The sequence below is a fragment of the Ambystoma mexicanum genome, chromosome 3q (genome assembly GCF_040938575.1).
Source record: "Ambystoma mexicanum isolate Mex_15411 chromosome 3q, UKY_AmexF1_1, whole genome shotgun sequence".
NCBI classification, from domain to species: domain Eukaryota; kingdom Metazoa; phylum Chordata; class Amphibia; order Caudata; family Ambystomatidae; genus Ambystoma; species Ambystoma mexicanum.
The window spans coordinates 463,721,481-463,740,471 of record NC_090926.1 but is presented as its reverse complement, the minus strand read 5'-3'; the positions used below and the strand labels follow the sequence as shown (position 1 = coordinate 463,740,471).

The following is an 18,991-nucleotide window of genomic DNA, read 5'->3' as shown; positions in this document are numbered from 1 at the left end:
GAAATGCTATTTGGCTTGATGAGAGCACTTAATTGGGGTCTTGATTCCCCCCCCCATGGTCCGACTGCTTGCATTTGGTTTTGACTCACACTGGACTACACAAGCAAAACTAGTAAGGACTTTCCCTAAATGCAGAAGAAAACGTTGGTGTGACCAAAAGCACCCCACTACAATAGGGTACCATTGCTCAGCTTTCCTGCTTTGCATAGTTTGTCACGAGTTCCAGCCATATGGTTTGCACTCCATGGACTGCAGTATGCAAATTTGAAAGGAAAAAAAAAAGACAGAACACAGCAAAAAAGGTAAAAATGACACGCTGTGTTTTTCTATAAGGATAGCAGAACCCTGTTCTCCCCCTTCCCAACTTAACAGCAGTGTGGAGTATGAATAATTTTAAGCAATGGACGCAGAGTAAAGAAAATGGTTCATTTTTATTAGAATCTTGTACCTAAATTGTCCTCGTAAATAAAAAACAAATATATGCAAGCAGCAAGAACAAAGATAAAAAATAAGTATGCATTAACAATCTACGATTTGTGTGTTCATAACAAGCGACTTTAAAAAGCTTGGATTTAAAACATTCAAAGACATGATTTCTGGAAATCTTCAGCACAGTCACATTTCACTTTTTTGTATAATTAACATTACGCTTACGCGTGCTTTGCCTTAAATGCTTATTGCGACCAAATACGGAGAGTGGTTTCATGGTTTACCCCCACCACACATTCATGCATCACCCCATTCATTAGAGGGCTCAAAACAAAAATCCAGTAACCTGGGCCTGAAGGCAACATCAAAAGAATAAAAAATTCGAAAATACAGATCATCTTATTCTAAACGGAATCAAAGACTTGGGCATACGATGCCCAACCCCACAGCTTTAGTCCACGTTGCCCGTTGGCAGATCTATGCATTTTCTTGCTGCTTATTGACCAACAAATCCATCCTCTTAGTACTAAACCAGACCCCAGAAGCCCCTTCTGTGCAGAGTTGCAGCACACCTTCCCCACGTCTAGTGCGAAATCTTACATTTTTACCATGATCTTACAAAAGCCTGCTAAACAATTTCCAAGCAAATGGGTATTTAAAAATCAGTTACAAAACCACTTGCTGTAGATCACTTTGAAGAATATATCATTAACCATTTATGTGTACCACATACAAATTAAAAGGTGCCAAATTGTACATTTTGTATTAAAATGAGATCCTTCAAAACTACAAAATGTGTAAGAATCCCCACCACCTAATGTTAAAACACTAATGTGCAGTGTACAAAAAAAAGGGCCTAAAAATTGACCTTTCCAAAAACATACCTTTGTCCAATGTTTTCACAAAATGTTGTGCTTGCAACCTCAGTGAGCAAAAAGGTAGTTTTACAAAATATTCCGATACGAAATACAAAACGTGACAGAAATCAAGGCTCCTATTCCCCGCCAGGTGAGAATATACTAAGGGAGTGCCTGTAGGACAATGGTAGAAAGCTAAAACATGAGGTATATCAGAATATTACCCAACATTATAACTGCATGGTGTTCAAGGCCCTAAACCAGCAGGCACCCATTATCTGAACACTTGTGCAAAGGGGGTGAGGAGCACCCACCCTAAACTCAAAATAGTATCAAGTGCACACGTGATAAACTGTAGAAAGCAACACTAAAATAAAACACTACAAAACAAATGACTATTAAAACAAGTGCAAACAACTGATAAACAGTGCAGGTGATCATTGCAGAAAGACTCTGGATTTCTTTTGGCGTAGTCTTAAACCAAAGAGCAGCCTGTGAGAGAGAGAGAGAGAGAGAGAGAGAGAGAACGCACATTAGCTGGGCATTCCACAATAAAATAGATTAACACTTACAGTATGAGTCATCAATATCAAACCAATTGCTATTTTCCTGCAATGTTACATATAGGTGTATTTAATCGCAGGGCTCGTGTGCCAATTCAAGTTTGCACACATTTAGTGAAGCATTTCTAGAATTGCCAACCGAATTAAAAAAATAAAATGTCATGGTTTGCAGCAAGGACTAATTCACGGACATAAATAGAGGACAAACAGTACACAACACAAAATAGAAGCATTTCATACTACTGCTGGTAGATTTAGATTTACTCTCTACATAAAACATTGTGGGTCAAAATCCCAGAATAATTTAAAGGCACGAGGCGTATAAGCACATGCAGCCTGTAGACTGCCGCCACTTAATTGAGGGTGCTTCAATGTGGCAGCGGTTACTCTGCAGTTGCAGTTGGCCCATTGTCCCAGGTTAGATAGCCATTAGCATATGCATCATACACTGGTGCTTAAAAAAAAAAAAATTATATATATATATATATACACACACATACACACACACACACAAACACCCCTTACTATGCTGCCCGGCCCCACAAAGTTGCAGGCTTTAAGTAGTCAGCCCTCCAGATAAGGTGCGCATCAGGCCTTTTTATGCACAGAAATCTTGTCAATACGGCCCTTCCCTCCCCCACTCCTTACTTACAGCTTAAACAGGATATTTATAGAAGCACCCCCATAAATCCTGGGAGTGCACTTTTTAGCAATCAACACAGTTCCTTGAAAGAAGCAACTAGGATGAGTCCTGGTCTGTTTTTTTAACCCTCTGTTAATAATTCTAACAAGATAATCCCATTTCTTCTTCATTTTCATCGGTTTTGATCAGCTTTAATAGAGGAAGCGCAGTTGCAACATCATGGGCATTTCATACTCTGTTTTCTTTTCATCAAAGAAGCACATCAAGTGCGTTTGATGTCTTGAAGTTTTAGAAGAGCCTCCCAGCAAAGCAATGGCTTGCATTTGTGAGAAGGAAATGCTTTTGGTGTTCTATATGAAGATGTGTTTTTATTTTAGTTTTAAGCTCTACATGTGCATGCATCAAAGGGCACTGTACACAACCGCCCACTGCAAGCGGGTATAGTGGATGCAAGTAGAAGCCGTGTTGTATACATTTTCAGCAGCACAGATGTACAGGACTGCTATATGTTCAGGCAAAGTAGCCTAATTTATCAGCAGAGCTGCTATACGCATGTCATGGCACAGTGCCAATTATTCACAGCAGGGCTGATTGCATCATGCCCACATTTCTAAGCACGACTGCCATGTTTTGGGGCAGTATCTTAATTTTTGAAAAGAGCTTCTGGAATGACAAAGCACGAACGTGTGCATTTTCTGCAGCGAGCTTATGTACTGAGCAAGAACAGCCTGAGCTCTAATTCCCGAATCCCATTCCTGCAACGTAGAAAACCTTGCACTGAAAACATAAAATGTCCCCCAAAGAATATATGCGCAGGGGCTTGCGTGGAGTATGGACATTTAATAAATTGGGTGGATGTGGAGGGGGTGTGCTGCGAGCGGTTTCCCCCTGCATTAAAACTACAGAAAATGTGTTTTACATGCAGGATTTTAAACCTTGCAAAAAAGTGGTGTTTGATGCATACTTTCCAACATCCTCCGGAGCTGGTGTGATGCACACTGGCGGACAGTGTGAGAAGATGGCAATGCAGTCATATACTTCAATCCCTCCTACTCTGCCTTGCGCTTTTCAAAACTTCTGCTTCTCCCATGTCACATTACTGAGTCCCACTACCAAATATCTAGCACATTTCAAAGCCTCATTATGAATCTACAGACTAAAGTAGGATAGTCCAGACAGGCTGAGAGATTTTGACAAGCCAGTTATGTCAGACAAGCCTCACATGGAACTGCCAGTGCCCCAACCTTTTCCAAGTTAACAGCCTGTTGGGAAAAGTAGCTCAGTGGATCAATAACCCTGCTGCAGAAACCATTGTGTAACCGGTTAGTTCAAATCCCGTTTATAGGCGAGTTAATGCATCTGCATCAAAGGTATGTGTTTAAGATGCAGGTAACATTTAATGGTAACAGAGCTGGCTCATCTTTCGACTATCAGAAGGACTACTAAATGGTCAGCGATTCAGAACACACCTCTCATCCGGAGAAAACAATTACTGAGCCTTTTTTATTGCAACCACTGCTGAAAATGTTGACTTGGGGGGGGGGGGGGGATGGGTACAGTGTATAATCAATGTAGGGGGTAACAGGGGGATTCCCCCTGCATATAATATGGGGTGAAAATGGTGTTGGATTTTTTTTTTTTTAAATCTGCTTTTTCGGTGCTTGTAGTAAAATCGGCAGTGATCACATATCCCCTCTCATCAGGCCTGCTATACCTGTAATGCTCGGAACAATTACTTGTAATGGCTCAGAAGAAGCACATCCCATGAGGGCCGCTATACATCAATGGCTCGGAACACACAGCTCCTCTGGGCTCTTACAGGATCTGGTAACCCACACCTGACTCTAGAATTCCCAACCTAATAGCCAAAAGTAGGTTGGCACACAGGAGCACTCAAGGTGAATCTGCACTGATTTGTAAGCACTTTCAGCTTATCAAATATTTATTGTTGCTATGTCAGAAGACACAAAGGAGAGAACGGGCAACTCTGAACATAAGCAATACAGGAGAACCAAGTGAGGGGTAGGGGGGAGGCTGTGTTTAGACAATCCAAAACAGGTATTTGAGCAACAGGAAGAGACCAATGAGATACATAAGAGAGCAACAAAGAAAGTGAGAAGGGAAACAGGAGTCAGTCAATAATAGGACACAATAGGAGTGAAGGATAGAGACAGTAAAATAAGACAGAAAAATCAAACAGACAGGGAGATCTGGAAATAGAAAATCCAGAATAGAGATAATGACATGAGATAATGACATGAGAGGAACAGGAGTTTTACGACCGATACAGCACAACATAGGAGGGAAAGAGCAATAATGGAAATGGGAGAGGAAGAGTGACTGAGCAACCAGCCTCAAAATGTGGCATTGCAGAGTGAGAGGCAGAACATCAGAAAGTGAGACAAGGGAAACAGAGTAGCAAAGGGAAGGAGGGATGGAGCAAAAACAGAGTGGCTGTCCAGCAGCTAGTGCCAGGCAGCAACAGTAGGCCCAAGAGGCAAAGAAGCGATGCTGGTAGAGTGAGGGACTTCATTTATGTTGTAACTAGCTAGCATCTGTTGTAGTCTAGAGCTTTGGTGTCAAGTCTGGTTCTCTCGAAGCTGGACTACTGTAACAGCCTCTATCTAAATCTACCTGCCTCTACTCTCCGCCCTCTGCAACTCATCCAGAACAGGACCGCGAGACTTGTCCTCAAGCCCAGGGACCATATCTCTCCAAAACTGAAATCGCCACACTGGCTCGCTGCGAGGATTAAGTTCAAAACCCTCTGCATTGTCCACAAGGCCTTCTGGGGCCTCGGGCCAAAATACCTTCAACTCCCTCTTCCTAAATATCTTCCTTCTCGAGTTCTTCGCTCATCCACCTCCAACTCCCTCAGGGTCAGCCGCTTCTCCAAGCAACGAGTTGGGGTAGATCTCTCTCTGCAGCAGGGGCCTCCATCTGGAACAGCCTTCCTGCCTCTCTGAAACTTGGAGAACCATCTCCGGAAGCACCTCAAAACCTTCCTCTTTGCCTCCACTTTCTCTCCCCCTTTACCCTGTTAATATTACTTTAACTGCAATGAATCTGAAAAGGGGCCACTCACCTATGCCGGTCCGTGTCCCTGCCACTCTCCCCTGCACTGCCTCCCTGCCAACCCCTGCACTTGTGGGACTGTCTCTGTATCCCTTCAGCCCCCCCTACCAGCACTTGTCTGCACTTATCCTGCCACCAGCTGGCCCTTATTTATCTAACCTGTACTGCACTTCTCTCCCTTTCCCCCTTGCACTTTGCCCTTCCCTTCCACCGTGCACTTGCGCGATCTGAATGACACCTGGCCTAGTAGGATCGTTGTTTGTCTACCTTTGTCCCCCCCCCCGCCGCGCCTTGAAACACTTGTGTATAGGCGCGTTATAAATGCCACATCATATATCATATCAAGTACGATGAAGATGAAGCTGGGTAGTATGCAGACAACTTCTTTATCACTAATGTTTTAAAACAGTAATTTTAGACACAAATTGGATAGTTGCCAGGCACTTTTTTTTTAACTCTTGCAAAGGAAGAAATTAATTTATTTTTACTTTTGAAATTGGATTTACTCTCCAATTCTAAAAACTGGGAGTAAAATACGCCAAAATCCAATCTGGAGCACTGCAAGTAGTACTGTGGCTACTAGGATGCAGGTTTATCCCTGTGAATATAGGCCATGTTCCAAGCTTCCAGATCCCCTTGCAGGGTGGCTAATGGCAGTTAAGTGAAGCCACATTATGAGCTGCATTCAAAGCTGGTGGGGCCTGGATCAGAGTTAAATGATGCCCTCTATATAATGTGAAACAGGCACGGGTGGAGCGACAGTAGTCCTCCACCAGGTTCTAGGGGACATTTAAGTAGTGAGTAGGATAAAACTAGTTGATGTGCTTGTCCCAGCTTCCTGGTGGCAGCATTTCAGACCATTCACGTTTATCCGACACTGGAAAATGTAATACATTTTGGAAAATACATTTAGCTCTGAGCACTGTACCAGGCTCAGTTGCCATGGGGGGGCACTAGCATGTTGCTGCTCACGGGGAGGTGTGGTGAACACTGGGGTTCTACAGGCCTACAATTAGCAGAACCTAGTCTTCTCTCTACCCCCAAAACAGTTCCTAGGATATTGGGTGGGGCGGGAGAAAATGGGAAGGCAGGACATCATTCACTCCACCAATCAGCAAGTTTGAATGTTGTGGATTTACAAGGAGTAAGGTGTGCACTTTAGCACACAGTGTTCAACATTTGATGAATGCCCTACAATTAACATTGCCAGTTAAAATAGCAAAAATAAACATTAAGTCCAGTGTTTTTCAACCATGCGCTGCCCATGGCTTTGCAAGCAATACATGGACAGGCAGCTCAAGAGTAGGTTGGGATTGCAGGGGGCTCATGTGCAATTAATGAAAATGGCTTTTAGAGCAACTGAAAGCAAGCTTATTTAGAGGATGCATGTGGCATAGGGAACATGGTCCTTGAACAGAGCTATAAAACGCTTTGCATATGTAAGTACTTAAAACTACATGTTTCAACGCACAATCCTCCCATCATAAAAACCCCATTACTGCACAACTGCTACCAAAAATGCAATAGTATTCTGCAAAATCTTTTGTGATGCAAAGGTGAACGTTCCATGCCGCAAGACCCTGGAGGATCTTTACACTTGGACAAGCATTGCTGCTTCCCATTTTTACACAGAAATTATCTCTCTCAAAGGCAAGAGGACTGGCACTCAAATGTGGTTAATATATTATGTAACTGAGACCCTTTACTGAGAACTAACAAGGCCAGGTTATATGCGAGGGTTCTAAGGCTCTAGGCCATATTATAGCTCTGCCATACCAAATGCATTTGATGGCAGCACTGAACTGCCAGCTGGTTCTCCCTCTGAAGTAGAGAACCACTACCAGCAACCCCTAAAACACTTTCTGGCACAGTGGGTATCATCAGTGAGCTGTGGCTCAGGGGCAGTTTAATCTGGTTCCAAGACTCTTGGTATGAAACCAGATTATAAATTCCAAAAGTGGGAGGGTTTAAACAGCACTTTATGATGTGCTTAGTACAAAAATCTGAATATACGTGCAATGCTACTTCTGGTAGATTTGCCCCTTCAGCGATTCGCCGACTTCAGTGTGTGCCGTCAACCACACTAACCGTTACCAAGCTGACATTTTATTTTGCTCATGAACAGCAGGCATCAGAGAGGACCATCCCAAAATATCAGGCCACACAAGTGATTATAACAAAGCAAAAGGGTACAATTGCATTGAACTTTTCTCCAACATGGATTTACATGCTCATGAATATTCCCCCATCAGGCTGGGAATACTCGTATAAAAATAATATGAAAATCACTTTAGCCTGAAAAGAGCATTTCTCCTTTATAACCAATCACTGTCTTTTAGGTAAAGCTCAGTGCTCATTTACTTGACTTTTTTCGATCGACCATATAGCGACTACCACCGTCGGCGAAGATTCACTTTCATCGCATATCCGCTCTTCGTGTTTTCGGAAGACAAAGGCTTGGTCCTACTTCGCAACTTGTCAATGTCGGAGGAGAAAAAGCCTTCATGATATAAGCCAAATGTGGACTACGGCATGTCTACGGAGAACACCACCTGAAGTGCCTGCATCCGGAATGATGAAGAAGGATGCAAGGTTTGCTGCTGATTTCTGACAGGGACCGTTAGCGTGCTCCCTCTATCCGAGAGGAGGCAATCTCTTTCAGAAGATGAACAAAATTACTTACCTGTAACTGTTGTTCTCCAGCATGAGTGGCATAGATTTACATGCTCATGAATATTACCTGTCGTGAGGCTGGGATTCCTCGGCAACCCCCCCCGACCCCCAATTGCCTTTTCTCCTATAAACCAATCACTGAGCTCGGGGGTCATACTGTGCCCAGCCAATGACTGCCATCTACCCAGGCCCCTCCTCTGGCAGCCATCTTCGCTACATGTATGAGTTAATTAGGTTGGGAAACAGGACATTAAAAAGCATTATGCAGACGTCTCGTTTCCCAAACTATGGCGCCTACCTGTAACGGAGCATGGGAAGCGAAAATATACATGTTGCATTGGTCAACTATACCCATAACTCAGTCCTGGGTACTCCTCCTGCTTGGATAAGTCCAGGTAAACAATGAGAAGTGCAGGAACCGAGGAGCCAGTTAGAACCGGCCCATTTAAAACCCTGTGCAGCTTCTACCCTATTTGCACTGCCTATCATAATGATGTGCTATCTGTACAGTGCTTTCACCAAAGCACTTTCTATGGAACATAAGTTTTGTTATTTATTGACTTAAACCTGCAGATCACAGCAATGAACACTCCGAGCCATCTTCCCATTCTTCCAATCCGTCTCTATGATCGAGTCCTTTGACATTGTGTTAGGCTCCAATAGAGGGCCCCACAAAGATGTTTATGTTAAAGGATATTTGTACCGCGCACTATCACCACCGGAGTGGTCCCCTGGCGGCTCTGACAAGGGAAGGGGGTTGAGTTAGTGGGAGCGAGCGGGAAAAGAGCAAGAGAGCAGTGAAATTGTCCCGGGAGGATAACTCAGCGGAAACGTGCTCGCCTTGGAAGCAAGATGACACGAAGCAACACAGGTTCGATCCCCAGGCCCCCGCTTAGAAACCTCTCGGTATTTAAGCGCGTTATAAATATGCAACTACGACAATACAATTACACCAAATAAATAAATTAAAACTACCTATTCCTGTAACAGCGCCTCAATGCCCCTCGTGGGCTGTGTGAGCACTTTAAAAATGCAAAAATAAAAAACGTGCTGTTGGCAGCCTCAGCCCGGTTAACACCATTCGCGGGGATTGGGGCGCTTTCCGGTCGGTAGCCGTCGTTTGCTGTTGTGCGAGTCTGTGTGTGTAAATAAATCGTTAAGAGACATCGATAAGTAAACAATCACCATGCCTTAAACAAAGATCAAAAAAGTGATACTATGAAAGCTTGTTGTGCATTACAAAATTGTAATATGGCCTCTGGAGCACAACTGCGGGGTAGCACTTGCCTTAGAAGCAGCACTGGCAAAACAAAAAAAAGACGCAAAGGCAGTCCAGCTGCAGGATTTCACGATCACAGGCATGGTGGCGATCCTTGTAGGAAGCAGCCAGGCCACATGAGGGGCAGTGTCCTCTGTGGAGGCAGCTTGTGTGGGAGGTGGAGGAGTGATGGCTGCATCCAATTGGCCAGTTAGCATCTGCCAGCAGTGCTGCTTACAGCTGTGAAAGGGTCATCTTGAACACATCTCTATGCACTGAAGGGGTGGGCGTTTAGTGATAGGGATGTTAGTCAGCTGGCAGGGAAGATCTGTTGGGGAACGCACCGTGCAGAGAACAACTTCTACAAAAAGGAGGCTTTCATCGCAACTTTACAAACTAGTGAAAATAATGATGAACATGTATTTATTAAAGGCCCAAACAAAATAATTTGGACACCAACAGTGCATTAAAAATTATTAACCTGGCTAGAATTCTCCTCCCGTCACTCCTTCAGCTGCTCAGTGGCACCGTTTGGTTGGATATAATCCTACGTGTGAACTGCAAGCTGCCAAGCCAGAAGGGGACTTTCAAGCCCTCCTTACTGGAACCACACACTCTCAAGCCTCTCTAAGCTAGGCGCTGTGAAAGGAGCGCAGGGTAAGTACATACCAGGGCGATCAGACACGCCAGCGTTTATTTATTTATTTTAGACTTGCAGGGCTTCGATTGGCCAAGCAAATGTGTTTTTTTCCACAGTGCGCCCCAGTGTGGGGCAGAAATGCATGTCATCTGTCTTTAAGGTGTCACTCAAGAGGCAAGGCCCCCACCCATCCCTGCCAGAGGTGAAAGAGCATTGTCCTCCATGTACAGCAGAGCCATGCTGGCGGCAGCCCAACTAAATGTATTAATTATTCTCTGTCTGGCAGCCTGGAGTGATGCCCCTCCACACGAACAATAGCAGAGTTGCAAGGGCACTGTAAAACATTCGCCCACCCCGCCTCATGTGTGTGCAATCAATGCCCACATTTAGATTACAATACACAACGCTGGTATCACTCCGCTAATGTGGGAGTCTCCCTCAGGCTAATAGTTTATTCCACGGGCTGTGCCCCCATTGGTGTCTTTTTTTTTTTTTTTTTTACCAATGATGCATGTAGCCATGCCACACCTGGTCATAACTGATCTGCCCTCTAAGGCTAAGGGCCCCAAGGCAAAAGGCAGCTCCCACAGAGGCGGCTCCATATCGTGTCTGCAGAGGAAGCCGGTGGCTAGCCGTCAAGCTAGCCGTCAACCAGCAGCTACAGTCACGGTAGGAGTGGTCAGGGTGAAGGATGGAGTGTTCACTCTGCCCTGGAACACCTACCACTTGGCAAGCTTAACTACATTGTAATAGTACTGCGATTGCTAGCCTGTGCTGTACCACAGCGAGGGGGTTGACACCACCACAGCCCCAAAAGCATTGTTTGGTCAAACATTTCAGCCGGTCAGACTTTTCCATCGGCCAAATCACGCATTCAAATTCAGTCTTTTTGCCGAAACCACCTGACCTCTCTTCATGTTGCTTAGTCTCACATTGCCAGTCACCCAAGTCCTACACCAACAACATGCACACATGGATATCCAAAGCTAATTTTCTACCACATTGACTACGGTCACCAAGGGTGCTCCAAACAGAAAAAAGTGCATTCAGGCCACACAAGTGGGGGGGGGGGGGGGCTATATAATTAAATACAATACAAATTTACAGCAATCTTCACTCCTCCCCAGACTCATCCACAAGATAGAGTACCATACAAATGGTACTCATCCTTCATAAAATCTCACCAATGGAAGCAGGCTCATGAATTTTATGAGCGCAACCAAGCATCAGGAGTATGGGATTGAACACTATAAGTGGGAGTGACAGTGATTGGTCCTAGGTGTGGGCTGTGCCCATGAGCTCCTGAGTAATTGAAGCAGGATGTACCTCTAAAAACTGCAAGTGATGCAACACACTGGGCTGTCTCCCGCCTCCCTCTGCCGTAATCAAAAGCAAGTTCCCTGGCTGAAGAAAGACTACAATCTGCTCTTTAGACTGAAGGGACCTGGCTAAGGAGCAAATCCGAACGGATCTGCATTGTGGCAGGGGCAGAAACCCAACATCCATGACAATCATGTTTATCCCCACACAAAGGAGCCTTTTAATACATTTCCTCTCTTTAAGTCAGGAAATCCTGACAGCATTTCCAAAAGCACCATTTGAATTTTGAATCTTTGAATCATTTGTATTGCGCACCAGACTCGTATTTTAGGAGCAGATGGAAACTTAGGAATGTCAATATAGTAGGTAAATTGCCCCTATAATTATTTCCCATGGGAAGTCTCACCAAAACAAATGGGTTTGGAGGGCCTTACGGAATGTCATAAATGTCTTGGCCTCTCTAATATATCCCAGGAGCCTATTCCATAGACCCCAAATCTAGGTCTCCTTTGCTCACATATTTTAACCGCGGAACTTGAGTAAATTCTTTTCCCCTGGGGGTAGCTAGGAGTATAGCTCTTACTTTTGTCAGATAAGATAGCTTGGTGACCAATTTATTTTACACATTTAAAAACCAGGCACAGAGTTTTAAACTCTATTCGCTCTTTCACCGCTAGCCAGTGTAAGGATTTTCTCAAATTAGTGATATGTGCATTTTTTTGATACCTTACACAGTAAAAGCATTTTGGGCCACCTGCAGCCTGCGCAGCTGGAATGCTGGTATTCCTGACAACAATGCGTTACCATAGTCCAGTCGCACGTTTACAAGTGTCTGTTAGGGAGAATTCTCTGTAAAGGCTAATTTCCCAAACCTAGTGAGTCCCCCAGCAGCTTTGCTGGATTTTTGGGGTTTATTTTTTTCTCCTGCTAAGAGTGAGACTCTTTTACTCACACCACTCAAGACATGATTTGAGGTGTTCCTTTGTCTTTGCATGTGTTTTATGGGCTCTTTTACTCCATAGGGTTTTCATGTGTTTTTGATGTGGGTTACACACCACCCTCCGTGCCGTAACCCAGGGGGTGTCGTAGCGACCCCCCAACATAAACTCCATACCCTGGGACTGACTACTGTCTCCCAGGGCATGTAAAGTCGCCATTGGCTTTGCTAGTCCCAAATTATGAACAGAAACCAGTACAAACCATCATATTGTGGACATACTGGTCGGGGCAATTCTATTGGCCCAGGGTCTGTTCGAGGGGGCACGTCTCCGTCCCCCGTGATGAGTTTTGGCTGGTGGCAGTGGATACTACTTGTTATATTCGACCGCAAATATATCTCTATGGGATTTTCCCATTGTTCGAGGCTACCAACTTTAATTATTTAATTCCTATAGCCTCGAACATACCGCTGGTTTATTAATCCAATATTAAATCACTGGTTGGTATTTTTTTGCCAGAACTCTATTCTAAAATGGCATTTGTGTTCTCTTCTGTGACTCCAACCCAAGTTGAGCCCATTGTTCCACTTTTTGTAAGGCTTCTCCACAGAAGCCTCCAAAAGTGGTGCCACTCTGTCTGGGTACCACAGGGGGTGTGGGAGGGGGTTTAGGCACCCTGGACTGAGTTGCCTTGGCAACTCAAGTCGCACTCTTTGGCCCAAGTGGTGAGCCAGCATGTTTGACAGCTAGGCTGAATGAATGGGGGTTTGCTGCATAAAAGCAGGGCTTTGGGGACTGGAACTTCAGAAGTCGCCACAGGACCTAAGAATCCGAGGAGGGAGAAGCTGAGCCGACCTGCAACGACGACACCACCGGTGGAGCCCTGCTGAACCGTCTCACCACTTTGACGACAGAGGAGATCTCCAGTCCGGAGAGTCTTCTTCCTTGGACTGGTGGGGATAACCAGTTTTGCCTTTTTTCTTCACCTTCCTGGAGCATCTCATGGCCGCCTTGCCCGTGCCAAGCACCCCGGCAACCGGAATACCACGGCTTACCACTACCATGAAGAGAAGGGTAGTACGTTTTAACCGAACGAACTCCGCGGCTGGTTTCTTCCCTGGCAGTGCAACGACCTTCATCCTTCCTCCACGGCGAGACCTCCTCTGGACGAAACACCGACTTGCACCCGCTGCCAGGAACAACTGCCCCCGCTGGAGCTTCCTTCACACTTAAGGTACTGTGTCCCGCCTGGCTTCCCTTGCAACAGATCGTTCGGGCCGACAGTAAAGCCTCGACTTTCTAACCTGGGCTGGCCTGGGACAACCTCGCTAACTTTTCCTGACTTTAATTTCATCCTTTGTGTGCGATCTATCTACAAGACTCTTTTGGGCATAACCCCACTGTGTGAACCTGGACCCCTTCTGCTTGCTCTCTCCAAGAGTGGGCCTTGCAATTGACTTCCTTGCTCTCCGGTAGAACTCTGCCTTTCTTGCCTTACTGTGGTTCCTTTAAAAGTATAGAAGTTTGTGTGCTTCCATAACTCTGCCTTTTCCCCTCCCTTTTTAATAACTGTAATAGTGCCATCTTATGTTAAGCACCCACCTCTGCCTGAAAATAAGTGGTGTTTCTCAATAAGACTTGTCTAATAAGTAATTAGGGTTGTGTATATATATATATATATATAATAGTGACTGTGTGCTGAATATACTTACCTCTTTCTGCTAGTTTAATTTACAAGGGTGTCTTTAAAAATAAATAATTATATACTTTTACACCAAAGCTCTGGTCAGTGTTTGCTTGTGCTACTGTACCTATTATGTATACTCTACATACTGCCTAACTCTTCTTGAGGGAAGTCTGACTGCTCAGCCACAGCTACCAAGTGAATCTGTGTGGTACAGACTGCTACCAAGTGGGTTTACTGCCAAACACCTGTAGTCTTAAATCTTTTGCAGTGGTCCCTAAGGGAACTGCACAGGTTTCTGCCTAACAGTGTCCCTACAAACACTGCTCTATCATCATTTGCAATAAATGGCAGAATGTGTCTGATCGTAGTGTGTAAAACGCTGACTGCAATTTTGTACTAATCTGCGCTGCACAACCCATATTATCTTCCCACACGCAGCCCAAGTTTTTAATTTTCTTTGCAAAGTTGAGCTGCGCCCCTAGGAAACATGGTGGCAATATCCGTTTATTCTGTTGCAGATGATGTTTTTAAGCAAATAATGATACTTCCGTTTTTCTGGTATTCAGCAGCAATTGGTTAGCACACATCCAGACCTGTACCTCCTGCAGGCACTGTTCCGCTATTGCAAACAAATCTTCAACTCTGTACCTTTGAGAACACCAGAGTATCATCTGCATACGAATGAAAGTTGATGTTATGTTTCCTCAGTATGTCCATAAGCAATTTCACATAGAAGTTAAAAAGCAAAGGTGAGAGTGAAGATCCCTGAAGGACCCACACTTTAGTAAGACTGAATCCAACATGAAATCTCCAAGCTGGACCCTTTGTTCTCTTTTGAACAGTAAAGACTCAAACCACTGAAGGGCTTGTTCTGAAACTTTTCCTACTTCAACAGTAGCCCATGGTCTACCGTATCAAATGCGGCAGACAAGTCCAACATGACTAGCAAGGACATGTCCACCTGATCTGCCGTCAATAGGTCATCTCATCCTGTCAACAATGCGGTTTCGGTCCCGAACCCTGGTCGAAAGCTAGATTGTAACGGGTCCAGGAGGTTTTCACGGTCCACGTGTTCTTGCAGCTGGGATGTCACAATTTTTTCTAGAATCTTTGCCGGCCACGACAATCCTGCCACTGGCCTATAATTTTGAAGATTCTTAGGATCTAAATTGGTTTTCTTTAATAATGGGGTTACTACCGATTGCATCAAACTTTGGGGGTACTATGCCTGATGTGAAGGATTGGTTTACAAACTTTGTAACCAATGGGGCAATATCTAAGGCTACTCGTTTAGCTACTGAAGATGGAATAGCATACAACACATCATTGGTGGCCTTTAACTCAGAGAGAAGGGAACGAACCCTACCCTCCAAAAGTTCCATAAATACAAACGAGTTAAAGCCCGCACCAACTCTCCAACTCTGCCTTCCTAACCAGGTCTGGTTTCTGGATCCCCAACTTTTCCGGTCCAGTGGCTTCTGTTGTCTCTGGGCGGTCCACAGGAGTAATGTCTGCAATTTTAGCTCGCATTAAATCTATTTTATCAGTAAAATAGTTATTGAAATCCTCGGCCTGCGATTGAGAGATTTGAGGCTATTGATGCACACCTAGGGTCTGCTTTTTAGTTCTTCAATGGAGAAAAACGGAGTCAGCCTTAAAGGGTATTCATTACTAAATAATGGTGAGCAGAGCGCGATAGACAGCAGTACAATTCCGTTACAAGCTGCAGATGCATCCAGGCTCATTTTTAGCAGTGTACATGAAATGGGACCGTTATTGGCAGCAGCAGGAAGAACAGTTATCTATTAAAAAAACAAATGCTTGCAAATGAAGAAAGGAGATATCTACAGGAGAAAGGCAGCAACTGTATGGTGTATTGTGGTGCTTTTCAAATCATCTTGGTTGTTCTCAGAACACTAAAATTCCTCGTACTCACCAAGTGTCTTCAGGACTTGCTGGGCCACAGACTCTTTAGCCTGATCATGTTCATTTAGCAAGCCCATTTTGTCGGGTACAACCCAGGTGTAACCACTGAAGGGAAGTGGATATCGCGGAATGACGACCTGATACCAAAAACGCATCACGCCCTCTGGGCTCACAGCCACCAGGTTTGTCAGGAAGACTGGAGCCCCCAGTTGCATCTTTCTGCAAATCACATTCAGGAATTCAACCATGCAGCCACGGGTCTTGAGCTGGCCAGTTTTCTTCTTGTCCACTAGCTGTTCGACAGGAGTACACAAGATGGTCCAACCTGGATCTTCATGGGCAATTATAGCTTTCGGTGAGCTGTTGCGTAGTTTCTGCTTTATGTCTGGTTTTAGCCAGTCCACACTAAGCTTCTGTCCATACAAACGCAAGCTGTCTAAAAAGAGAAATTAAAACAAAATAAGTAAACGATTTTCTTCGCAACACCCAAGTCAACAACCGTTTTTCAATTTTGCCTGGCTTAATGTTTGGAATAGAATATTCCCACTACCATAACTATTACATTCGGGCTGAATAATTTTTAAATCCAAATAATTTTACATAACAAATGCTACAGTGGTCTGACCACATAGTATGGTACACACAGCAGAGTTAATCTGTTACTTGCACCACTCGGTGGCAGGAGGAGACCAAGACAGGTTAGTAAAACAAGCTTTCTGCCAAGTCACACATCAAGTTCTTGCCAATTAGCATGCAACACCACATTGGCGTGAGGGGATGGGATACCTACTTGCCAATATTGTTGGCCTCACTGTACATGGCTCTTTCAGAAAGGTGGGCAGCAATGAGTTAGTCAGGTAACAGAAAGGCAGATGCAGAAAGCTGTGGGAATGCTGGATGCATTTCAGAAATACCTAGGTGCAGAAATTAAATTATCTGTGTTTTAGTTCACGCAGGTTGGCTGTATGGACAGCTCGTAGGGTACAGATTTGACAAAAATGGATGTTGATAGAAGACTAGTAGGGTTAGAGCGTATCAGACCTGGTCAGTTTGACAAGGTGAAGGAAGGGAAAAGTGCTAAGATTTTAGTAGTGAGGAGTTAGTTGAGGGACGACAGGTTACACAAGCGTGTCGCTGCCTGGCTCTTGGTGGTAGATTTCACTGATAAAACTCGATATCGTTGGAACGATAGATGACCATGTTTCATTGCGTCGGCCGTTTCCCCGTTCTGACGTTACAGACACGAATGGTGTTACCTCACTCATGGCATCTACCCCCTCACCACCATTGTACCGTCAATTACTCTGAGGAAGCCCTACAGACCGTACCCAGATGACATCACACTGAGGCAATAAACCTGCAGGCGATGAGTGTACCTGGATGAGTTGTAATCATGAAAGACAAATGACATCACGGCTGAAGCCAGCACATGTAGGTGCATTAGACACAAAGCACATACACATCCAACATGAAGATACACCAACACTAGGTAAAATTGCATTTACAATGAATATGCTTGCATTCATTAGGCTAGAAAAGATGTACTCTCCTCTATGCTGAAACCCGAGACTCACAAGAAAACACAAAGCTTGCTAAATGCAAAACGCGACTTACTTAGTGGCCATGTAAACCAAGATGGAGGACGGAACCACATAAGGTGAAGGGAGATCAAATGGAGATATCAAGAAGCTTTAAGACTGCAGAGGGACCCAGTCTTGCTGAGCGAGCTAAAGCCTGAAAAGCTCAGATAAGCAAGTGCACAGTTTGCCAAGGTTATTACGGAAAGGCAGGTTTGAACCAGCATTGGAAAAGTACAGACTATGTACAGGTCCCAGACGGTGGACCTAAATATCAGGAGAAACAAATGTTGCTGGAAGGTCTGTTTCCAACCAACTCAGACCTGACACTGAGAGGAAAGTAGCTTGAACAGTCTCTAGAGGTCAAGGAGGTAATGACACCCTTAGTGAAAAGGTCTCAAATCCATGATGAATTACTGCACAGAATAATTTGAAATACAGTCCCTACACACGTGACTTAGAGCTGGCAGAGAAGGTCCATTAATTCGAGCCAAACATGGGCAGATAAAGACCTTTGACCCCATCCATCTAATTGGGATGAAAGATATACAACAGTATAAAGTTGAAAACTAAACGTCCTGGCATGCAGCCTAGGGAATCAAAGTAGCCAAAGTTCGGGTGTTCCATTTTTAGTCTGCTCTTCAACCACTCGATCTTTAGCATCAGCTGGTCCGTTTACAGATGGGTGTTTTGGGGTAGGATGCTCCAGTTTCTTATTGAAGTCATGTCTAGAAATGCTGCACTAGTACCACACCAAGTGGTCACGAGGGAAGTGTTGAAACCTACTTCTGAAAAAGGGCATGAGCCACGGACAATGTGTGCTTGTGCGATATGGTCTTGCTGTTGCATTCAAGGTTTCCCAGTTGTGTAATTTGGGAAGGTAAAATGCAGCATAGCAAAGTGTGAGGGTGTTGTGTGGTCCATTGTGGTGGCAAGAGTCCTTACTGTGGTTGATGGGGACCATGTCCAATCCTGTCAGGCCAAGATATTATAGTGGTGTTATAACAGGCACCTGCAACCTACAGCTCTCCAGTTTTTGACTAGGACTCCTGTGATTCCTCACCATGCATATGTTGGCCAGAGTTGATGTCCAAAAAACATCTGGAGACCTAAGGTTTGCAGACCCCCCCTCCCCCATGTTAAAAGCTGCAGTGTTGCATTAGATCTGCTTTGGGTTAATGTGTCGAACTGTGAGGGAATTCACAGGTTTTTTGATGTGTCATCAGGCTATGATCCACTAATAAGGTCTATAGAGGTTCCTTGTAGAGGGTTTTAAGTTACTGTGGATCTTGGTGGGTGGTGGGGTACATCACAGATTTGAGTGGTAGAGGCCAGGATTTTAAAGGCCCCAAGATAGTTTGTTCCACCAATAAGTAAGGAGATGATCCAGCATTGAGCTGTTCCT

The 18,991-nt window shown here is 44.5% G+C and overlaps 1 protein-coding gene across 1 annotated transcript in view; it reads right to left on the bottom strand.

Moving 5' to 3' along the window:
* Window positions 1–412: 412 nt before the first annotated feature.
* The window catches only part of DND1 (DND microRNA-mediated repression inhibitor 1), a 69,625-nt gene continuing 51,046 nt past the window's right edge, over window positions 413–18,991 (bottom strand). The window contains exons 4-5 of the mRNA XM_069652851.1: window positions 16,020–16,445; window positions 413–1,778 (exon numbers count right to left, since the gene is read on the bottom strand). Of these exons, the coding sequence (XP_069508952.1) occupies window positions 1,762–1,778; window positions 16,020–16,445 (443 nt within the window). The 3' untranslated portion in view covers window positions 413–1,761. The remainder of the gene's footprint in view (window positions 1,779–16,019; window positions 16,446–18,991) is intronic.